Source organism: Falco peregrinus, chromosome 7 (assembly GCF_023634155.1).
Source record: "Falco peregrinus isolate bFalPer1 chromosome 7, bFalPer1.pri, whole genome shotgun sequence".
Lineage (NCBI taxonomy): Eukaryota > Metazoa > Chordata > Aves > Falconiformes > Falconidae > Falco > Falco peregrinus.
In genome coordinates, this window is record NC_073727.1 from 80,422,704 (window position 1) to 80,447,762 (window position 25,059).

General features: G+C 38.8%; 1 protein-coding gene across 1 annotated transcript in view; it reads left to right on the plus strand.

Annotated features, from left to right (window-relative positions):
• CD109 (CD109 molecule) overlaps positions 1-24,715 on the plus strand; it is an 81,793-nt gene extending 57,078 nt beyond the window's left edge. The window contains exons 25-33 of the mRNA XM_055811019.1: positions 981-1,209; positions 1,744-1,909; positions 3,061-3,251; positions 6,663-6,818; positions 6,901-6,966; positions 13,731-13,867; positions 18,057-18,213; positions 18,626-18,728; positions 21,186-24,715. Of these exons, the coding sequence (XP_055666994.1) occupies positions 981-1,209; positions 1,744-1,909; positions 3,061-3,251; positions 6,663-6,818; positions 6,901-6,966; positions 13,731-13,867; positions 18,057-18,213; positions 18,626-18,728; positions 21,186-21,376 (1,396 nt within the window). The 3' untranslated portion in view covers positions 21,377-24,715. The remainder of the gene's footprint in view (positions 1-980; positions 1,210-1,743; positions 1,910-3,060; positions 3,252-6,662; positions 6,819-6,900; positions 6,967-13,730; positions 13,868-18,056; positions 18,214-18,625; positions 18,729-21,185) is intronic.
• Positions 24,716-25,059: the final 344 nt, after the last annotated feature.

Sequence of the window (25,059 nt, forward strand, 5' to 3'; positions counted from 1 at the left end):
ATGTGATCATCATTGCGTCAAACAGATTTTCAGTTCTTTCCGTACTGGAGGCTGAAGACTGATTGAGGCATTTCCTAGGGGGTGAACAGTTAGTGGTGGTAAAAATCTTTCATACTTACCTTGCACATACCTCCTTTTTTTGAGACTGTAAATACAGCTGAAAAAGCCTTCCAAGTGCTGAATGTTACCCTGAGAAGCATAGTGAGCACCGTAGTGGAAGCTAGGCAGATGACAAAGAGACAAGTTCTAGCTCTTTGTTCAGCTAACCGGTGTCGGTTAGTGTAAATACACTTAAGCATTTCAGTGCGCACTTCTGACTTTAAATAGAACTATCCCGGTTACTGTGCCACTGATTGAGTCACTCCTCCTGGAGTCATTGAGCGTCTTTGGTTGACATCAGCAGGGTTTGCCTTTGACTCAGAACTGATGGATTGGAAAATGAAGATAATTTATTTGTACTGGCAACTGTGGTACTTAAATAGTGCAGTGACAGGTTACGTGAATACATGTTTGGCAAAGAAGGGAGTCAAAGCAGGATTTGGCATTGTTAATAATAAGATAAAAAAGGCTGTTTCAATGGTATCGTTACAGGAATGATCATGATAATTAACATCATGCTCATAACTATGTTACTTTGTAAACTGATTTTTGCCGCTTTAGCCTAGCAGCAGAAGGCAGGAGAGCAACATTTGAATAAAGATGTACATGTGCTGGCAGACTTGGAGTCTATACTCTGTATTTGTTTTTTAAACATAACAGCTGTTAAAGGGGTGGTCTTTAGGAACAAGGACATAACCTCATTTTTTTGAGGGTTAAGCTTAATCTACTTGCTTGTCTGGGTGAGGCATATATTTTCCTCTGTGCTTGGGAGATGTGTGTAGACCATGTAGTATGCATCACTGTATTCTTATATCATCTTAAACAGAAAAAGCTGTAATACGTTGCTAATTTTGTGATACTTACTTAATCTTTTCTCCAAGGTTATCAGCTTTTGTATTAAGATGTTTCCTTCAAGCTCGTCCATTCATAGATATTGACCAAGACGTACTTGTGGATACAGCTAAATGGATTGTCCGGCATCAGAAATTAAATGGAGAATTTAATGAGCCTGGGAAAGTGTTACACAGTGATCTTCAAGGAGGTGCCAATAATCCAGTCACTCTCACAGCTTATATCATGTCATCCCTCCTAGGATTCCCAGATAAACAGGTAATGGAATTCATAAATAGAATTCCTTGTTACTGAAATGCTTCATAAATTGTCAGAGTACCTGGAAAACGCTTGGTAGTTTAAGGCAATAGAGGGACATCTGAACAGAGACAAAATTTGACCTGATTTTGTTCAACTTCCCTTATCTACCAGAGACAATATAAAGTTGTGCTGTTAGACCCTTCAATTTTATGTGCCTTTGCAAAAATCTAAAGGCAGTTGCTTTTAGCAAGAACATTGTCATGGCTTTAGTCCAAGAACTTACAAAGAAATTTATGGCGGGAACTATCCTTAGGATGTTAAGTCATTCCAGTTGATTTAATTAAGATTACTCACATTCATAAAGGACAGTGCCAGATCAAAAGGCTTGCCTTTGAGATTTGTGCCTGTGACTCTGGAAGAGATTTTCAGTATTTCTTTGTTGTTTGGTGATAGTAATGTTTCTGTTTCTGTACAAATTTTTCTTTTAAATTTTAATATTTCAATATATATATTTATTTACTGTACTTTCCTCATTATGATCTTTGTTTCCAGCATGCTTATGTCATCAAGAGTGCTACAAACTTTCTAGAAGATAAACTAGAAGAAGGCATTTCGGATAATTACACTTTGGCACTTGTTACATATGCGTTGTCCTGGGCAAAAAGTACAAAAGCAAAGGAGGCCCTGAATTTACTGAACCAGAGAGCAGAACACCAAGGTATTGCACAACTATCTTATACAGTTGTATAGATGGATTTTTGTCAAATTTAAAACCACCTATCATATATCTACAACTTTGTATAGAATTAGAGATGAAGAGAACCCTTTTGAATTCAAATGTTTTGAGTATGATACAGAGAATAAGTGGAGAACTTCCAAGACAGCCGTAATGAAAAGTGTCCGTAAATGAATGACAATTCACAACAAAGCTAGGCCTTTCAGTCTCAGTCACCGTGTTCCTGATGGGAGTACCATGATGCTGTTGAAGAACATGACTTGTCAAGTTTTCCTGTGGTGTTATGTGCAACTGTAAGATCAGCCTGGTTAAAGAGAGGTGGATGAGGTTAGCTATTCCAAAGTGGTTTGAGTAGATCAGGAGGGTGTTGGGAGGCAACTAGTTAAAATCAGTATTGTAATGAAGAACTGAAAGATTGGACTTTCTGTAAGACAGTGCAGAGGTCTGTTGCATTTCCTGTAGGAAATCTCTCATTATAATTGTCTCATTATATTTAAATTCTGAGTTCAGCATGACTCAGCTTTTTCCCCTGTTCTGGGGAAAGGACAGGCTATATGGAGTATAAGAAATGGAAGGTTTTTTTGGCTCATAATAGTAACTGTCCTCTTGAAAAATCTGAAGGGATTAATGTTGTAGCCTAGAAATGGAGCCTTCTGGGTGTCCCTCTGTGTTTACCGAGTTAGGTCTTTCAGACAGTCACTTTTGATAAGGGAGGAAGTCACTTTTTTAGAAGACTTGACTCAAGAATGAGCCTAGTGAGCAGCTGTGCTGCTCAAGATGCTAGTCTGGAAGAGAAAGTAGCACCCCAGCAATGAGGTGGCCTTTTCACAAGGGCCCCTTTATGTGAGCACTTCGGACTGATGACAAAAGGATCAATGTAAAGTTCACTGAAATCAATGGGAGTGACTATTTGGAGTCCAGCTTTTTTTGTAGCTGAGTTCAGCCACTGCTGATGAAGTGCTTCAGTCAGTCCTTTACAGGACATGTGCCTAAACATTAACACTTTTAAAGAAGCTTGCTAGATCCCATATGTAGACATTAATTAAGAGATTTCCCTTTCCCAGGAAAGTCTTTCCCAGAAGTTCAAAGACTTCAGTTTGTGGATCTGAGGTTATTGTTGGTTCCTTTTGCAGGAGAATTTCGTTTCTGGATAACACCTGCTTCTGAAATTTCTGATTCATGGCAGCCACGGTCCATCGATATTGAACTTGCAGCATATGCTCTGCTCTCACACTTTCATCAAGACAGATTAGCAGAGGGCATCCCTATTATGAAATGGTTAAGTCAGCAAAGAAATCACCTTGGGGGATTTTCTTCTACTCAGGTAATAGCTTGTCTCGAGGAGTTTCATTATACTTTCTAAATAAGCACTATATATTTAATACAAAAAAAAAAAAAGGGAAAAAAAAAAAGAAAAAGAGACCATTTGGTTTTTTTACGTGATCATTACTGAATTTTGTTTTGCTGTAACAGCCTCTGTTATGTGCAAGCTTGCATTCTTTATGTTATTAGCATCTTAAACCTGGACTACCAATTTTAGTATATTGGCATGTGTAATAAAAAACAGAATTAGAGGGTCACCTTGGTTGTATAAAATATAACAGAAAATCTTAAATTAAGAAGAAGAAGTGATGCCAGTGGAAAAATAATTAATCAGATTTTCCAAGCAAGTATGATAAATATCTCTGCTTACTTTCTTCCCAAGGAGAGGAACCTCTTTCTATTCTTTCCATATGTGGGTCCTTAAACTCCTGAAAGGCTATTAACTAAGATAATAAAGGGGAGTAGGTTTTAGAGAAACAGCTCATCCTAGTGCCTTTGTTGGCAGTTGGTCTTAACTTAATAATGTACTTTGTCCTCATTATTGCATAGATTTTTGATGGGCCATGAAATTTGGAAGATCTTCATTATCTCCAGGAGGTTTCCATGTTCTTGAAACCACATCTTGTAAGCTGTGCCGGCATCCAGAAAATGTGTATAGTCCTTTGGATTGCATTAGTTTAAACTAGCTTTTAAATTAACTGCAAATGCTGGTCACAGTAAAATGTCACATTTCATTGTGCTGCCTAGTACCAAGCTGTACAGGCCATCCTTCATTATTTTCAAATGATTGTTCATATTAATTGAAATTAGTTCTACTAAATAAAATGCAATTTAAGAACCAGCTTAGTTGCCCAGAGGTTCTAGTATTTTCCTGATGCATTAATCCTTGCTTATTATTTGAAGAGGCTGATTGAAGCACTAAATGAGTTGAAAAAGCTTTTCTGTATTCTTCAGAAACAATTTTTACTGGTAAAGTTTGAAAATCCAGCAGCGTACCATTTACCCTTGAGGGTGAAGTTGAGAAATGAATTTAATCCTTTTGTTCTTCTATGGTCTAAGCTATTTTGATTTCAGAATTACTACAGTGTCTCTCCAGATGCCTTCTTTTAATTTATGGAAATGACTCCATACTTTTCGTTAACTTCTAAGATTGCTTAAAAAAAAAAATATTTGAAGTGTTTCCTTCCATGAGTTTATTGCATTAGAAACTTAATATATTTTTAAACAGTAAGTAGGAAAGTAATCTGTTGCATGTGTGATGTTTTGTAAATTAGGATAACTTCTTGCAATTTGTATACATGGTATAGTTTACTCTTGATTTGCAATCAGTATATTTTGCTTTATAATACTTTCAATGTTTGGGCATAAAATGTACATGTTTCATATATATAGGAATACAATTCACACAAAAAGTAGCATATATATGAATGTAGTTTTAAAGGGTAGGAAAGAGTAGCAAATTCTGCAAAGCCTGTGTTGCTGGGCAAGAGGGGTGGGCCTGTGAGTCTGGCTTGAGACCATATTTCCTAACTTTTCAGGTTGTGTATTTGACACAGCATTGTCATACTGAGCTGTGTACCTTATGTTTCAGATGTGAATATGTCCTGGTGAAAAGTCTTGGGTATGCCTCCTGCTTTAGAGCATGCCAAGGGGAACATTTATCTTCTCTGCAGGTGGTTCTTTGCCTTCTTGTTTTTCACCTGTGTTTCTGGGAGTCTTTTGAGCCTAGGATGTGGAAGAGCTCTGAAGTCATGTTCAGCAATGTCAGATAGCATTTCTAGATATTTTGAACTCTGAATTTAGGGTGAGAAATGTAAATGTGAGAAATGTAATTGTAAGGACTTGGAAAAAGCGCTTCACAGTATTCCTTGGTTTTCACAGCTTAGGTAAGGGCAAGCGTATTTCTGCTTTCAGTTGATTAAGATCAGATTCTCCAACAAGATCTTAGAGCCCCTTAGGTCTGTAAGATAGATCAGATATACAGATCTGATAGGTCACTGTAGTTTCATTCCCTTCAGTGTGAAAGAAGTTTTTTCAGTTTGGGCTTCCAAGCTGTGTATCTTCATCACAAACTGACATGTGAGTGGGCTGAGTAAGGGCAGAGTCATTCAGATGCAAAGAAGTACTTGAAGATACTATTTCAGGGTAAATATTAGCCTCCTACTGAAAAAGTCAGCCACTTACTCCAGACTATTGAATGTTTTTGTAGCCCATTAGTTGTATCTTCATTCACACCATGTTAAGCACTGGAGTTGGGATCTCAGCTGTAGTGGTTCAGCGCACCAGCAACTTTGGCACTGCTGCTAATCAGCTGATCTTTCTGGATTTTAAGAAATCAGTGAAGCAGGTCATCTCAGACAAGGATGGGGCATGGGAAGGAGAGTGGTTTCTAATCGTTTAGAGTGAATAGGCAGCACATAGTGGCACCTTAAGGTATGGCACAATCACCATGTCATAGCTCATCAAAGCTTCTGTTATGTTAGCATTTTGTTACTAGAAGTGACCTAAGAATAAACAAACCACCTCTGTATGCTGAGCCTGCAAGCCAATTCCTTCACTGTCACTGGTTAAAAATAGGTGCAAAATGAATTACATAACAGCAAAAATCCCTGAGAAGCGTTAGAGACATAATTTTTTTTTCTAGAAAACAGTGGATGTTAAAATTATCATTCACTAAACTGTGATGGACCAAATATTCAAAAACTGCCTCTTGTATTCAAAACTTGGAGAGCTAAGCCTGCAATCATACACAAAGAAAAGAAAAAATTACGTATAGATATATGATACTGTGTTTATAAACATATTCTGCAGTGGTTAAACAATTGCACAAAACCTTTAGTTCAAATATAGAGTTTAAAAAATGGGCTGAATACCTTTGAAATTGTTTCCAGGGGTATGATAAAAACTCATTTCAGGCTATTTTTTTAATAAATGTTAATATTTTTTCAGACCTGTAGCTTTTGCTTCAGTGGTCAGGTACCCTGAATAACTCCTGTGCAGTATTGGATATTTAATGCATAGTCACCAAATAAATCTAGAAAGCAGATTGCTTTCCTCATTGGCTTTCTCTTCACTCTTCACATGGTATTTGATTCTGACTGTTGTGTCTACCACCATGTCAGGTCTTCCACATAGCGTGCACAAGAGGAGAACTTCCTTAGCTGGCTCCCAGTTCATTCTCCATTGTATGTCACAGTAGCTAACTTGTCCTGTGTTGCCATCCCTCTTCTGTGCTGGGATCCTTCATACCAGCGGAATCCCAGTGGAGGTGTGGAGGTGGCTGCATGAAGACTCCAGCATAAACAACAAATGGGATAATGCAGGAACTGTGAGGTCCCCGAGGCATGGCCAATGAACAGGAACTTCTCTGTGCAGACGGCTTCTTCAATGCAGGATTTGTTTCTCTCAACAGGACACGGTGGTGGCTCTGCAAGCCTTGAGTCTATTCGCAACTCTCACTACTGCAAGCAAAACAGAAATGGATGTGACAGTGACAGCACCTTCTTTGAAAATGCCAGAAACATTTTCAATTGATACTCAAAACCGTTTTCTGCTTCAGACCAAGGAGGTACTGTAGAAAGCGAGGAATACTTTTGTAAAGTCTAACTGAAAGTACTTTGAAAATACTGTTTTGCTTATCTTTCTTTCAGATTGCCCCTGCACAACCAATGACAATTACAGTGGCAGCGCAAGGAGTAGGATTTGCTGTCTTTCAGGTACACAGTGCAGTTATTCTTGCTAAAAATATGCTCTCTATAAGGAAGGTGTGTTTTGGAGCTTTATCAAACATGCTAATAAGAACAATCTTCTGAAATGTCTCAAATCACTACCAAAGTACTTCACTAATTGAAGAATGCTCTGAACCAAATATTGTGAATGGACATATTCATGTGATTGTTTATGTTTAATGGCCTGGACTTTTTAATACTGCTGGATGATTGACAGTTCTGGGGCACTTCATGGACCATATCGAAACAGCCCTGCCCACCTGCAGAAATGCAGTGTCCATCTGTAAGACAAAGCACTGCAGTGATACATTGGCAGGCACGAAGGTCAGAGTTAAAAAAAAGGCATGTGGACCAGGCAGGAGTGCCTCATTGAGAACCTGTGGTAAAGCATGGTAAGGCACAGATCAGTACAGAACAAGATTACACTGCTAGTTATTAGCATTATTTTCCTTTTCTTGAAGCACAATACAACAATGTTGTGAAAGTTAAAAAATAAAAGACTGTTACAGCCAGAATCTCCAGCAATTTTTACACTGTTCTCAAATAGCATGAACGACTGAGTCAAAGGATCCTGCAAACTGCCAGCAGTAATAGATGCTTAGCATCAGCCAGAAGTGGGGGCGTGGTGAGGGATGGAAGGAGGTATAGTGGTCCCCTCTCCGCCTGTCCTGTGAAAGACTCTTTTGGTAGTATGAATTCAAACATCTTTATTTACATTTAAACAAATTAAGCTGGGATCAGCTCATACTCTATTTAGAACTAGGAAACTGTAAACAGCCTTTTCAGGTGCTTGCTCTTTCCTGATAACAGGAAATCTTGTTCTGCCTCCAAGATTTTCTCTAACCCTATGACAAATATAATGTGAGAAGACGACAGTGTTGGGTCTGATTTGATATGGCCACTAATGGGTGTCTCTTCCCTGCCGTCCTGTCCATGATAGTGGCTTAGAACCACACAGGTGAAAAAGATGGCTTCTGAAAAGCTATGGGTAGTACAGAAATACTAGCCTCTAAGCATGAGAGACTCATTTTATTTGAAGTATATAGATAAACTCACAATTGCTGAGCGTATCACAAAAGCAGAGAATTCCTACTAGACTCCTTCTAGCTGTACTTGGGAAAACTGAACTTGGGCTGCTTTTAATCATCTCAGAGTTTTATGCCAGGTCAGACTCCATCTCAAGTTCCTTCCAACCTGACCTTCACTTTGGTGTTCTTATGTGTCTGGGAAACAAAAAAGCATGGTGATGGTTGGTAAATATGCTTTTGATAAAAGACCTTTGCGAAGAAACCTTCAGAGCTGCTTATCAGCAGTGAACAGCAGCTAGAGATACGCCTCATTCATTCAGCACCAGTCTGCAAAACCCGCAGTGCCGTAAATCATGACCCATGTTTATTAATTCCCAGAAGTGCAAATGAAGTTTACAGCAAAGTTCAAAAGTTTCAGAGTATAGCTTAGATTCAGACCTGCAGGCCCAGATAGGAATGAACATCTCAGCAGGACTGCATTCACACATCTGTGGTTACAGTGTGTGTGTATGTGGAATGCAACAAAGTAGGGTTCCAGAACAGTTAGGGCTACTTAACCTTAATCGTTGTTGAGAAATTTTCCCTGATATTAAGACAAGTTATTTGCCAGGCAAGCAGATCAAAAACTTTTCAGCAAATTGTTTCTTGCTGGAAGATGCCGATTTGTTAAAATGAATGCCTTTTGTGGAAGCACGTTGGTTCCAATTATGTTTTTGCCAGCAGGAAAATTTCACATCCAAACCAGTGTGTCTGGTGAGGACTGAGCAGAAGTCCTCCACCCAGAATAACCAGTAGTTGACTCCATGGTTAAAGTTCCTGGTTTGTTGTATGAACATACAAATATGCTCCCAAGTAACTGGTGTTCGGAAACCATTGCCAGATTATCTTCTATGCTTAGGTCACTGTGCTGTCGCCTTTTTTCCTGCAGCTTTGAGTCAGAGATGCTGTGACTTGATTCAAAATACTGTACTTAACACTCTGTAGTAGCTTCTCCAAAACCTTTTCTTTGCTCAGGTCGGTTCTTGCCTTCTGCTTCCTTTGGTAGGTCTGGTATTCTGAAAGAGCACTGATGTCATTTGAATGAGATTGATCTTTTTCCCAGATACAAGCTAGATCTAGGTCACATGTAATAAATCAGATAGCATGTGACATTGCGATCACATTCCTTCAGCTGGGTTTCATTGTCTTAGGCCTGCCAAAGTACAGTGGTGAGATTCACTGTTCTGGGATTTGACTTTCTGGCCAAATATGGCGTGTCAAAACAGTAATTCATTTAAATATCACAGAACACAAGATTTGGTCCATTAATGGAAAAGGCTGCTTTCCCAACAGAATGGATTCTTAGAAAAAAACCCACAACCCCACCTTATATCTTGTGAAATCTCACTATCTGTGTGTGCAAGTTGGCAATGCATTCACTCTTGACCCTGCAGGATCACATAAAATGTATTTATTTTGGATAGTATAATTGCAAAAGCAGACGTTTATGTGTAGCTTTATGATCCTGCTGTCAACAGAGTCTCCTAGCTTATCCCTTCATTATGTGAGCACATTCCACGGAAGACCTAAGACACTTTCTCTGCAAGAGGAAAGAAAGAAAGGATGATTGTAGGTTTAGGGTATACGAAAGGCACTTTCCAGAGAAAGGAGTCAAAGAAGCAGTCTTCCCTAGGTGGCCTGCTGAAAGTCATGGAAGAAATACCTCTCTGCTGTCTGCTGGGCTTGGCAAATGCCTCAAAAATTTGGCATGGCCCATGCTTTCTAGAAGGAAGAATACAGCTGAAATCCAGGACTAGCAATGAGGGAGAGGGTTGGAAGGCTCAAGGAGGATGGGTATGGGCAAAGTGGATGGGTGAACGAGATCTCCTTGATCTCTTGGTAGTGTATAGAGAGAGAATGAGGAAAAAACCTGTTACTCATCACTGAGAATCTGACAGTTTTTTCCACTCAGTGTATTTGTACCGGACTTAGGCTGAACGTTAATCAGTGTAATGGTACTGGAAAAGGTACACTGTGAAACGCACACATATTTCTCCATTACAGTTTGAGTGGATACTAAGTAGTCAAAAAGGGGCAGAAAAATATTGGAGATGATTTCACTGAATTCATGCCCTCAGTCAAGCACATTTGTGCTGCTAGTTGAAAAACAAAAAGGATAGGGAAAGAGAAGTCGATTAGAGTATTATAAATGAGTCACTTTTTTGAAACCTGGTGCAGTTGATTGGGTCAGATACTGTTAAAAGCATCTGTCCCATGCAGAAAATTAGCTTTTAGTTTTCTCTTCTTGGGCCTCTCACCAGAACTGGTTGCAGCGTGACGAGACTGGACCAGATCTGCCTCTAGCTTTGGCAGCTGCTTCTTAAAAGGGTTGAGAAGAAATGCAGTTGCTTGTTTCATTGATTTAATGCTAGTTTTTGTCCCTACTGGTATAGTAAGAGTGTATAAAGAAGGAGGCTTTAATTTAAACTCTGTTTTGAAAAAGATTTTTCCTTCCTTGTCATGAGAAATCGGGAAGGGAAAGTCAGACTATAACAGCAATAATTTATTCCATGAAAATACTAGCTGATTGACCTGTTCAGTATGTGGTTTCAGACATCCTTCATTGGCAGTAAATTCCCATTCATTAGCTTTTTCTGGCAAAAGTTAAAACAGCTTTGTTTCTGTGATGACATATCATTGAGGCACCGCCAGCTTGTCTTCACCAAAATTTCTGCATGCCTTTAACTGGCAGGCTTTCTAGATTGGCTTCATCCTTGGTACTGCCTTCTCCTGCAGAGTAGTTTTACAGGATAAGTCTTCGCTGTTGCACGATGGTTGTCCTGAATGCCTGTACAGGACTGGCTCTGTATTCATACAGCATGCTAAATTCAGTGATGCAAGGCAGGGCAACAGGAATTGTGTGTGTGGATTGAAAGAAAGAGCATAACTTTCATATCAAGGAATGAAAGATGTAGCAGCAAAAGCAAAAATCAGAAATTAAAGACTCCTGTTTGCACAGACTTGCTAGCCTATAACCGACTTGCTAACCTATAACTTGGACAGCCCCCTGTTATACCTTTAAATTTGGACTGACAGTTTTCCATTAGCTGCCAGAAACTGTTGTGAAGGGACTATGGCTTTCCAGAGGCACTCTTCATTCCCTTTATCCCTAGCCAAGCAAAATACATGTTGGGGTCTTGCAAGGGGAGTTATTTGAGCTACTTTCTGGTTTTCTTTTTCTACCAAAATCAAAGAAGATTCCTCCCTCTGCCCTGCCATGTGTTTTATCTTGATGACAAAGGGAACAGATGATGAATATTAGTTTGTATGTGAAAACTGTGCAAACTTACTGTTGGTGAGAATCACAATTTTGCCAAGTAATGTCAACTATTCTTTGATAGTAAATATTTTCTTAGTTTCTTGTATTCAATTTTGTCATTCTAGGGTTTTGAAAGTTGAGCTTTCTGATTCATCACACTGAAGTGCTGAGTCTGCAACCCATTCTCTTGTCCTCTGTCAGAGGTGGTGTCCCATTTGTGCCACAGCAAAGGGATGCTGCAGTTACCATTAACATCGCATCAGGTGTTAGTTAGCCTGAAGCACATTAGAATGTTTTCTCAAAGTTAAATTTCATTTTTTCTGTCTTTTATGGAGTGTAAGTACAGAAGTAGGCTAGAGCAGATGTGTTGAGGCAACTGATCCTATTCATTATCCTGTATCCCGTAGGGACCAGTAGAGAGAGGATGACCAATGAAGGCTACTAGAACAGGGCAAGCATGAAGAGATATCTCAATGCTATGCCCTCTTGCCTTTCATCAATTTGCTATACGGGGCCTTCCCAATCCACAGTTCATCTCTGTGTGCTTTCTATGGCTGGGTAGGTGGTTTCTTGGTAGGTTCTTTTTTTCTTCCATAAATATGTAACTTTTAAAGTATTTCTTAACTTTTAACAACCACAGCTTCTTATGGCAAGTAGTTCTGCAGCTAATGGTGTATTGCATGAAGAAGCAGTACCTTTCTCGGCTTGAGTCTGCTGCACGTGTTCTTGTATTTTGATAGAAGGTGTAAGAGTGACTGTGTTGGGTCAGAGCAAAGCTCAGTCTAGCCCAGTGTTCTGTTTTCCACAACAGCCAGAAGTGGATGCTCAGGAGAAAGTATAATAAGATAAATACATGTAATACATTACCTGACTGTCTTCTACCTCGTACCCTGTATTATTTGAGACCTTCAGCTGAAGATAGTTTCTGTGGGCTCAGAAAATTTTGGTTCCATGAAGTTGTCTATTTTGCCCTTGAATGCTTGTACAGTTTAGTATCTACAGCATCTTGTGGGAAGGAATTCCGCAATTTAATCTTGCATTGCATGAAAAACTGTTTTCTATTCATTCATCTTTCCCAATGCAGGTCATTAGTCTATAGACCTTTACTGTGTCCTTCTTCCAACTTCACTGTTTACGTCTGAATTTTCATCTAATTTACCATTTCTTAAATGGTTAACAGATCCAGTAGTAATCAGTTCAAACCCCATTATTATGTACGTAAAATTTCTTTCATTCTGCAACTCTTTGCAGTAATCTTGTCTTTGCTACCTCAAATAAATTGGTATAATCAGCAAACTTTATTAGATCAGGATTCACCCTATTTTCTGCATCCTGTATAGATACATTTAATGGTCACCCTTGTCATCCTCTAGTCTGGTACTAAGGCAGTTTTAAAGAAACACTGCAGGTAATAATTCAGCTGTTTCTTTACCTCATCAAATTCAGTTCTGTAGGCAGTACAGCCTGGTTTTTTACTGCATAATATTCTGTCATGGCTGGTAATGTGAGAGTGCTGATTGGTGGGCTCTATTCCAGCTGCAGCATTTCTGCTTTGGCTCTTGACAATTTTATAGGATATTGAGATAATCAGGCTATCTCCTAATTATTCAGACCTCTTTTAAGGGCTTCTGATTTTGCCACTCTTCTACAACCGTTTCAAGGATCTTATGCACGTCTACACTAGAAGAATTGGAAACTCTTCAAACTGTGCCTAGCAGATGAGCTTATTTTATATTAATGTCACTGTCCTGCACTGGACATCCTGCCATACTTCTTGGCTCGCTTAGCAGAGCTTGGCATTGTTGAGCACAGGGGGTGAGAGCTCTGTCCTTGGGGTGGACTGAAGACCGTAGCTTTGTCTTTGCACAGATGAACAAGGTGATGAAACTGCTTACTTAACTGCAAGGAAACTGTTGTTCTGAGCTTGGAGTACCGTGCTATTCCTCATCTGTTTTGTGTGTATGAATGCTGTGAAATGAAGACTGAAGACAAATTCTGTACATATGCTATGTATTTGCTCTTGCTCTGCTTTCATATACAGCCTGTCTTTTTTAACCCAGTGGGTGTTGCTCTCTGAAGTTTCCCTTTATTCATCCCATTTCACTGTCAGGAAGTAGCTGCACACATTATAAACCAGCAGGCAACTAGGGAGAAAATTACTGGTTCTCCTACAGCTCCCTTGTGTTTGCCTCAGTTGTGTCCTGCTAATTATATTGGTTCTCTGCTGCATTACGAAGTCTTCAGAAGGGATAGTTCTTTCGGAGAATTCCTAAGAATCTCGTGTGTGTGACTGTCATATAGAAGGCCATGTATATCCTGTCTCCTGTGAGCACTCCCCTGGCACTATAGTGTTAGGAACCGAAGTGTTTTAACCACACAGATTCGCTTTAAATATGTAACCTAATGTCTCTACTTGCAATCCACAGCTCAATATTATTTACAACACAAAACACACCGGTCAGAGGCTCAGGTCTGTCCGAAAACAAGAAGCCTTTGACTTGAATGTTGATGTAAAGGATGATAAAGATGATAAAAACCATTTGACCTTGAATGTGTGCACAAGGTAGGTAATTTTGTTGAAGCATCTCATACACCTCTTTGTCTGTACATCTTTTAAATGATTTAAAATCAGCTTAACTACCCATTTGTTTGTATGGATTTACCAATGTATGGGATATAAACATATAACTAAAGAGAATAAAGAAATTGCTTTGTAAAACCAGCAGTAGTTAAACTAAGAAGCAATTCCTAAGTCAATAAGTAGATCTTTTGTGCAAAATTGTTGCTGGCCAGGTGATATCTTCTACTGGTATGCATAAAGGTTGTGGTACCCTAAATATCTGAGGTGCATGGCAGTGTTTGTGTGAAATACAAGAAAATGCTCAAAGGCTTCTTTGGTGCAAGTGCTTCTTAGCTATATGGAGAACTGTGGACAGACTTGAAAACTGAACCGATGTCTTCCACATTCTAACTTCTGGTAGCAGACTGTGACAACTGCCCATTACTCTTACCTTTCATGAATAGAATGCTTTGCTTTTGATCTAGAAGTAGATCTATTTTTTTTGTGAAGAGAGAAGGAAGTTCTGAAGTGCTGAAAGCACCATGGAATAGAAGTAATCATTCTTTGGTCATCTCTGTTAATAAACTTTGCTCAGAACAATTTTGGCAGGAGCCAAAATCCATATTTTGATAAATTCAAAGTCATATAAATTTATGATAAATTCAGCTGGGGTTTTGTCTTATTGTGCAAGTATCTTTGTGGTCTTTCATTTACCGGTATGTCTTATGAATATGGTAATGTAATATAATGCAAGCATCGCTCTAGATTTGAAAGAGGTGATGAGTTTTCCAGCCAGGCTGATGCTATTTCTGCTGAATAAGACAGGCGGGAGGACGGGGGTCCATCTGGGATGATGTTTCTTGTTCTGTAAATACCTACTAAGAACTGAGCTGAGACTGCTGAAGTATCATGTCAGAGACCACAGAACAGCCACAAGATGTTACCTGGATAGAATTTGCATTAGATGAGAACAGGTGACGATGAACAGTCATATTGCATATTCCTAGGTCAGCCAGCCATTAAATCAGGTTGTTTCTTTGACTGCTTTGCTGCCTCATTTTTAATTGCTGAGAGAGTGTTTAAACATGTATTTCTTTGAAATACATGAAGATGTTTGTTCTCTGGCAGTTTCTTCAGTATGCACTTATTGTAGTTAAGAGCACTGCTTATTTGACGGTAAACCCTATAGGACATTGTATCTATATATTTGTGGGTTTAGTCTTCTACCTTTTATTATCTAGAAGGATGTTGAGATGACTACATTCTTTGTATTTTAGGATTTAATCTGTGAATACTTCCTCTAGAAACACTGTTTTCGTCTTGTGACATTTTGATGGGTTCCTTGTAAATGCAAATGCAAGATTTGCAAAGTACCACCTGATCTACCGTGATTACTCTTACATTCATTTCCTCCACATCCTCTTTTTGTTATTTATTTAAACTTTAAACACCATATGCCTGGAACTGTTTTTATGCTCAGCCTACCACAAGGAAGATGTGACTGGAGATGGAGCCTCTAGGTGACACCATTATACAAGTAATCAGCTATAGTGGATATGATTTTAGCACAGAGAGGATTGAGTTAATTTGGGAAATAGCCAGCAGGCACAAAGCCAGAGCCCGGTTTTTATGTGTTTCTGGTAACAAATTCAGTGATACAGATGGTGGGCAAGGACACTAGAATCCATGAGAGCTCTTGAAATAGAATGGGCTTGTTCTCTTTTAAAGTTTTCTGTGAAGTGTCAGCAGCTTTCTACAGTCTAGCACAAATTCCTGACATGTAAAGAGCTTACATGTTGGGTCTGGGATAAGTCTTGGCTGAGCATTCTGATTTTCTGGCTAAGACCTTTGGCTCAGGAGTACAGACAGGAAGGGCTCCATTTCTCTGGGAAGGCACTAGGGTGATGATGTTTTAATTGCAAAGTATTCAAAGGATAGGGGAAAATCTAGTGGCATTATAAAACTGCCCCAGGAGAATATTTGGAACATTAAGATTCATCAACTCTTGTAATGGAAAGTGAACTGGTATAAGTTCTAGTAAGTGTGTTTCTGTTCTTTAGGCTGAGACTTCATCTCTGGTTGCTTAGCTTGATAGACTAGTCATCCTCTTTTTTTTTTTTTTTCTGCTTATATATTTTATATAATATATGCATTATCTATCTCAAATTCTTTAATTAGTTTCAGGTTGGTCTACTTATAATCTTTACAGCATGATGTGGCTTTCTGGTAGAGAAACCAAAGCAGGCAAATACAGAAAGACTGCTGAAATCTCCACCGGTTTAGCTAGCTGTGGGTATGTGTAGTCAGGTAACAGAGGCTGCAGCTTTACAATTTTTTTTCTTTCTCTAATCTGCAGAATATTCCACCTTTTCACCAGCTTGTTAGTGATTGGTCACGGTCATCTCAACTAGGTATCATTTTTGACAACACTGGAGCAGATGTTGTCTCATTCAAATTGAACTGATTCTTGGTTAGAGAAGCTAACTCACTGTCTGGGAGTCAAATACCCAGGGCTGAAAGTGTCTCCTTTGGTCAGTCTCGTTGCCTGCATACCATTTCCAGGCTTGGGAAACAGCTGATGGTTCTACTCACTGTCTTGTTTATGCTTTCTGTGTACACTAGCTTGGTTGTATTTTCTCCTCTTTTGCATTATTTATGAGAGGGTCTCATACAGCTCTTACATTGCTGAAAGAGCTGAAAGATAAAATTTAACTCAAAACATTCTCAGTTCTCTTCAAGTACAAGTTTTAAGTCTTCTTTCTTTCTTTTACTGGTCGTTCTTGCATGGTGACTTTTTTTTTTCTTTTTAAAGAGACCATGGAGTTGAAGAGACAATACCAGGGGCCACCCCTCAAGACTGTCTCTCTTCTTTGTTAAGACAGCCAGATCCTCATAATTTCTAGGGATATATCTTACTCACTTCTTGACAATGCCAAGCGCGTTTAGTTACCTGTTGGTATTTTGATAGGCAGCTTGGGTATTTTCCTCCCCTCTTATTAGTAATTATGCAGAAATAATTACATCCAGTTCCAATTCAGTTATTTGTTTTCAATAGCAGCTACTTTGGCACAGCACATCATCCAACAGATGGTTTCATTTGTTTCTAATCTCATGAGCCAACTGAAGTCAGCAATTGTGCTGTATTTCTTTCAAAGTCATATCTGCATTTAATCAGCCATGCTGCCAGGCTTAACAGCATTGCTTTGAAAGCAAGTCTTCCCTCTTTTTTTTTAAACCATCCAGCTCTACAAAGAATTAGTTTAATAACTTTCAACTACTGTCAAGCCTTTAAAATGAGGATTGGAGAAACTTCTATTCTCGTACAACAATGATCATTTACCCTCTGTGCCAAGAGGTTGAAACTCTTCTGCCATTTGCTTCATTTAAAGTAATAATCTTTTGCAGGTATCACTGTAGCACAGACCATAAATATATTTTGATCTGTTTTGCACCATAGTATTGTAAGGCTTGCTCAACAGAGCAAAGCTTTTTAGTACAGCATCTGATTTTCACATAGGAAGAAGATGTAATGATAAGCAGCATGTATGAAAAAAGAAGGAACTCAACTTATTAAATCTTCTTTTTCCAAAACTGGATGAATAACATAGCTATGCATTTTAAAAATGGAACTTTGAGAAATAATCTGATGATGACTCTATTAATGGAACTACCAATTTGTATGAAGGAAATATAAAGATTTGGGAGACTTTTTTGGTGTATACCTTTATCTCATCCTCCAAAAATGAATAAAAGCAAAACAATGCATCCATAATAGGAAATATTTATATTTCTGTTCAAGAGTTCCTACAGCAATTTCTTAATTACTTCTTTTATAACGTATTTAATTGCAATATTTCCTGCACATTTGTGATGTAAGCCTGCACTTATAGATGCCAATGAAAAGCTCCTAGTGGTGTCAGTGTGGTCTCTCATACGATTTATGTACTGTAGTTTTCTCAGTGCTAAACCTGCTTTTGTGTATGTGGTTGAAATTATCAGGCAGAATAATAGAGAAATCAATTATTATCTCTTTATTGTTAGAAAGGTTCTTGTTGGCATTTTTTTCCGTTTGTTTTTTAAGTATTCTTAAGCGTTATTGCTTCTATAGTTGGGATTTAATGATCAAACAGTTTCTTTGGAGTGGATTACTGGTTTTCTACTAAAAGTTCCTTTGTCTCTGTGTTTTGAAAAGGTACTTGGGTTCCAGCACAGCTCCCAGTAGTGGTATGGTCCTCATGGAGGTTGGCTTACTCAGTGGTTTCTCTGTGTCACCAGATTTCATTCTATTAGACAATACATTTAAGAAGATGGAAAAGGACAATGGAAAAGTCAATCTATATTTAGACTCTGTAAGTTGAAAATAACAAGAAATGTGTTTGTAGTGATGTTAATCTTGACTCTGCCATTGTTTGGTTTAAATTTGGAAAGACATTGTATTCTTTGGGTAAACTAACATCTGCTATTCACATTGATTTAACAGTTTCACTGTTTTTTTAGCGAGACTGACTGGATAGGTACAACTCAGTTATATTTTTAAGGGGTTTCTAGATTAAGCCTCTTAAAAATCATACATAAGAAGGCAGACATTTCAAGAAGTCTGTAATTTGGCCAAAATTACTACAAATGAGGTAAGCAACTTTATATGCATCCTGACTCCAAGTCTTCAGAAATTAAATGAACTACCACTGAGCTAGAAGTCCTTACCTCTTCCATGAAACCACCATCACCTGGCTTCTCAGGATGTTTCTCTTGTTTTTCTAGCTAAATGAAACACAGGTTTGTGTGGATATTCCAGCTGTGAGAGACTTCAAAGTGGCAAACATCCAAGATGCTTCAGTGACTGTAGTGGACTATTATGAACCTAGTAAGTGTCAGTCATTCCAAACAGATCTCAGTGATTTGGAAGTTTAAAATAAAGTTTCTTTTTGTGGAAATAAGACAAATTTTAGTGAAGACAAAGACACATCAGACTGAAATTTACTTTTTTCATTGAATTGCAACCTTTTTGGACATTGACATTCCAAATTTTTGTAACAAATAGTAATGTTTTCCCATATATATGTTTACTGTTCTAATGGATTGGTTCCTCAGCTGGTGTGGATTGTCAGAACTTATTTGTCAGCTTGTATAAATTGGCTTCAATATGGCCCAACAAAATGAAGAAAGAACTTCACTGTGGTTCATTTATCAAGTTAATGATTATCTTTCAAGTATCTTTTACATCTGTTTCTGGTTTAAACTATGAGTCCTTCACTGGAGAAAATGCAAGTGTTTTGATTTCTATAGTTATGTACAAAAAATGTACATGGGAAAAACTGTTTCAAAGCTGTCTGGGTTGGGTTGGTTTGTTTTTTTTTGGTGTAGAGTGTGTTTTAGAGAAAGGCAACGATATACAGAGCTCTTGGGCAAAATGAAAAGCAAAGAAAGATTACAAGCTGCTGGAGAAGATATTAGAGAGGTTTTCATTACACCAGCCAGCTGAAACATTAAGGATTTGGGCTTGGTCTGAGATAAGGCATAAGAAAGTTGTGTAGGCAATTTTCTTCATGTTGGTTTGTTTTAGCACAAGACAAAAGACAACCAAATATGCTATGATGTGTACTACTTTAGCTAGATGAAGATCATATTTATTCTATGTAGGCTGAAATGTTTGATCAGTCATAGAATTTTAAACTAAAATAGGAAACTAGCGGATGTGACTACACTGTCCATTAATGTAGAGCATGTTTTAAGGCCTAGTGGCTCAGCAAAGTAAAGCAATTTTTGATTGAGGCAAACATATAACACTTAGAATCTGTGGCAAAAAGGAGTTTCCACATGCTTCAGTTTCTAGGAGAAATGCTCAAGACCTAGTCTTTTTATAAGACTGCTGTTAGATAATGAATATGTGTATTAAAAAGTTGCATATAAAAGCACATGCGTTAATATTTTTATTCTATGTAAATACATTTAGTATCCATAAGTTCTCAATTAATCAATATTAATTTAAAGATACTAATTAATATTCTCAAACACTAAAATTTGTGTGACATATTCAGTGCTGCAATAGAAACCTTTGACCTTAAGAAAGAGATTGTTTCAAATACTGTTTTACAAGACACCATTCCTACTATTGTGTAGCATAGGCATACTATTGGTCAACGTGATTCTGAGTTCTCTCCTGAGAGAACACCTTCCTATCTAATACAGGAATGTCCTTTTATTTTGGTCTGTTAGTTTCCATCACTCTCATAGTCAGTGACCCAAGGTGTATATTTTATGCAATGGTGACAGCCAAATTCATGGCCTGTTCGGAGCGAGGAGATGTCTAAGGAATCCTCATGCTCTGCAGTTTATCTGTGTGGCAGATACTACAGCTGGCATAGGTATAAGGACTGGCTTGGATGCCAATACAGCAGTGCCAGCAAGGAGATCTGCCGGGGTTAATATACACACACCTACTGAGCACATTCACATGGCTGCTGCTTCTCTTACCTGACTTTGTTCAGAGCTAGTTGAGTGTCACAGCTGGGTAAGCATTCGGGCCTGTAAAGTTACATCTTTTATTTTATTTTTTTTTTTAATATCTTGGGGCTTGAAAGGAAACTGAATATCATTTCAGTTAAAAAATACTACTTAAAAAAAAAAAAAAAAAAAAAAAAAAAGAAATTGCATGTCCCTAGTTGGAATGAAAACCTCCAAACCAAAAAAGCCAACTGTGGGAAAGAACCTATGCAAAAATTTGTTCTGTGAGCAATTGCTATGCATTGATGTTTTTGAAATGAATATGATTTTCCAGGCTTCTAGTCTTGGCTCTGTAGCAATTCTTCAGGGAACAGGGGAGCAGAATACAGGAGCAGGAGCTAAGTGAGGTGAGCAGTCCCAAATTCAGGGTGCTGAAGCTCCCAAACGTAATAGTGACAGACAAAGCATCAGTTATGAGAGACCTAGCTCTTAAATGTCATAGCCGCTAACCTGCCAGGTAAAACATCCAAATTCCTTTGTCACGGGGGTTGCTTTGTAGGTAGGGGAAAAATTACTTTAAAAATGTTTGACTGAAGTTTGTGAGCACATTGGGTCTCACAGTTGAGATTAAGTCTGTGGAGGTGTGCCTTTCACCAAGCATTTGCCTGAATATACGGAGAACATTTTGACGTTTTGGGAGAAGAGCAAAGGTTAATGCCTAGGCTTAAACACCCGGTCTGGGAAGTATTTTGCAGTGTATGACAAGATCTACATCAGAGTTTAGTGCATCCTTTAAAAATGCTTTCTTTGTGAAACTTAATTTGTTGGTCAGTTCTCGGAAGTGCATTAACTAGTGTTAACTAATCTTTCTGAACAGGGAGAAGAGCGGTGAGAAGCTACAATTCAGAAGTAATGCAAAGTATAACCTCTTGTGACTTCTGTGAAAGCGATTGCGGTCTTTGCCACCGAGGTGGTTCTCCAGCCTTGCTTCAGCACTCTTCGTTGGCCTCTTTGTTCTGTGTGCTGTTTGTCCTTCATGTAAACTTGCTGTGCAGTTGGGTGCTGTAAAAGGAAACTGATCACGTTTCACATCTAAAGTTTCCATAAATTATCCAAAGAAAGTTTTATGTTCAGATACCAGCCTGTCTTTAGCGATTACAGTGACCAAACTCCTGCTGCGTTCAGGGAGAGCTGGGCTGGCCCATATGGTGAATTTCTGGCTGTGCCAGAAAACTTCTTTAAGTGTCTGCTGGAAAAACTTTCCAAGCGTTAGTTTCATACTGAAGTTATTTTCTGAAGAAGCACAGAATTACCAAGAAAGCAGTCAGAAAATACAAACCTAGCTCTATGTTCCTACTTCCTTTTTCCCTCAACTTTAAATTGTGCTTTGTTTTTTTAGGGATGTATGTTAGTTTACTGTGCTTTTCTGAAACACTAGCTGCTTCTCTGTTGGGTTGTTGGTAAGCAGAGCTTGGTATAGAGCTTGGTTTGTTCTGTTCTGCAGCCATGACACAACATTAATACTGAATTTAGCTGTATGCTCTCATGGGGAATAATATGAAAAGGAGCTGGCTTCAGAGCAGATCCAAGAGCCAAAAAGTGCTGCATTCGCAAACTGCTGAACACTCCAGAAAATTGTCAGTCATCTTTTATCGATACAGAGAAGCTAGGTGGATTTTTTTGCCAATTCATAAGCTAATCATGTTTGAAAATAAGGCCTCAGGATGTTCTCATGCATTTTACTCTGAAAGGCTTTTACTGTAAGTGTATCAAAGATGGAGTCTATGTTTGAGACTTCATTTTGCTGGGGTTATTCAGAAGCAAACCCAATTCTCTTTCTGTGTGAGAGTGCTGGTGTCCACTGGCATATTTATGGCCAGCAGGATGATGATTGCTTTGATCCTTTTCTGATTTTTGGAAGTCTTCTAGAAATGTTGCTCTGGGGCATCATTTATATCTTACATTTGCGGTGTTGTCTTGTCGACAATTTAAATGGCGTAACCCTAAGCAGCTACTTACTGCTGTCTGTGCCACGTTAGCTGGTTGGCCCCGACTGCCATCTCTGCGTGCAACTCCTGTTGTTGGTTGGTGGGAGAGGCTTTTAGGAGATGTGGGCTGCACATGCATTCAGTCCAGCAAAACAATTGACGTGCTTGCTTAACTTTAAGCACATCCTTGTATGCTTAAGTGCTTTGCTGAAGTAGGTCGGGGAGACAGACGGCGAAGAGCAGCAGGCACTTTTACACCCAAACCTGCTCTTTGCACGTGAGGAGAATTACAGGTCTTTGTGAATGTAGAAATGCGTGAGCTTGGGACCTCTTCCCTCCTGAGGGAGTGTATGAACCTCTTCCCTGTCTGGCAAGCCGATGTTTCCTTCTTGAACACTGCCTGTGATATCTAATGCTTACTTCTTTTTGATAAGGAAGCCAAGCCGGTAGCAGTCCTGGTTACTGAAGTGAAGGTAATAGCTGTCGTGCCAACTAACACAGGTAGAAATTCTAAGGCTATTGATTCTCTGTCATACCTTTTTGAGACGGAATGTGTATGTGTGCACATGTAATAATATGGCACTTTCCTTGAGCAATTTCTAATTGTTACTCAAATTTTGCTACTGCTTAAAATATATATTTTTGTATTTTATGCTGATCTGTACTTTTGTTTACAAAGGAAGTTAGTGCATGGGAGCATGGGAAAAGGCTTCAACTTCCTGAACTAGGTGCCTTCTAATACCAAGGTGTAGGTTTTTAACTCCAAAACGAGTTTAGGTGGGGTTGTTTACTTCAGCTGTATTGAGAAGTTTTTTCACAAACCTGGGGTTCTGTTCTGTCTCTCTGGCAGACCTTAGTCCTGGTTCTTTGTATACAGTCAGTTCACGCTTTTCAGTTGTCTTTGGGTGCCCTTTGGATCTAGCTGCTTGAATTAGTGCCTTAACATGAGCACCTGTGCTGCTCTGACCCACATGAAGTAAGATCATATTTATTGAAATCCAAAGCACTACGTAGTGAATGGGATACAGGATCTGACCTTCTCTAAGTCATGCCCATGGTTACGCGGCTCCAAAGCTAATAGAAACTGAGATACAAACTGAAACACATCTTTGTGTCTCATATCCTTTATTCACATATGGGAGCATAGATTAAATTGCGCCAAGTTTAAGATCTGGAAAACATTCACACTCTAATCTGGGATATGTTTCACTGTGGGTTTGATTTCTTGGTGGCCTATGAAAGCAGGTTTTCTTTTGCCTTTGGGGACAGCAGTCTTGACGTGTCATTTGCCTTCATTTAATATAATTTCAAGAACCCAAAGCGCACGTACTTTCAGTTTTTAATATATGTAGAACTTCTAAAGGGACATTGATACCTGATTAATGTTGGGATAAAGAGGCTTATGTTCTAGACAAGATGTACTGGAGATGAACTACTCCTTTGCAGTAGATAGTAGGAATAAATTAGTTTTATTTTGCAGGCAGTCCCAGCTTCCTGAATATCCTCCAGAAAAATGGATTTAAGCTGCTCAGCCTAATTTCAGATAGTGCAGCTTTTATTAGTATTCCCTTACATTTATTTCTGAGACAAACAACACATGTTTTTAAATTTCTCTAGGCTGCCTTGCACACCCTACTAAGAAGCATCAGTCATAATGCAGCATGTCATGGAAATTGTCTGAGTCAGTGAACAAACATCCTCTTTTATTTTATTTTTTTCTATACAGCAGGCGTATATTACAGACATCCAAATCTGCCTCTGTACTAAGCTATTTTAAAGGAGCACTGTACATTGTATGACTTTAAAGAAATGTTTACACCAGGTGGCCTTTAACATCCCTACACTGATGCCTTCGGCTATTGCTTTGAATGAGTTGCAGATGATATATTTTGTCTTGTGTGTTGGCAGTGAATGGAACAGAGGAAAGGGAACATTATGTGGCATAGTGACTTTTTTTTTTTGTTTTCCTTATCATTGCATAGAAACCTTTTACATGAATGCTCAGCATATTTTTTTTTTTTCTTTTAACTGCTCTGTAAAGTCAGGTTTGATGATAGAGGGACCATGCTCCCACTGAAGTTACTAGGAAATCTTTCAGCAAAAAATCTTCAGTAACTCTTTAGGAACAAGGTCTTTAAGGAGTGGTGCTAGAAGTAGTCAGGAAAAAGGTATTTTGTGATGGAGCCTTCATGTTGCACTGCCTGAACATTTCTGTGTGGTTGCTGTTTCTTTGAAATCTGAGCATTGTCCAGTACTTCCCATGCCCTTTTCAGCCATATGCTTTCAATGGATGTGGTCTGTGCAGGGCCATTAATATGCTATTAAAGCAGTAAGAAATAGTCATTTAGTTAGGATTGGCTTCATAACAAAACCATAATGCATTTTAATGGATCTTCCCCACCCCCCCCCACCCCCCCCCCCCGCCCCAGATTCTACCTTTGCTGTCATCCATGATCTTAGCTGAAGTTTTCTTTACAAGTTTCTCTGTGGGTGTCACCTAGAAGCCTTCTATACCACACGTTGTACTGACCAGCCAACAAGTGCTGCCTAACAGTTTTACAGCACCTTGGAGTCTGCGTGCTGGGCCAGCTCAGTGGCTGCTTTGTTGCCCAGCTGCCATGCTGTCCTGTGCTTCACAAGCAGGAGCCTGTGGCTTGTGCACATGAATAATAAAAGGGGGAGCGGCCAGACTGATGCAGGAGAAACATAAAAGCCAAGGTCCAACGTTACGTGCCTCAATTTTGCCTTGAAAGTCACTTGAAA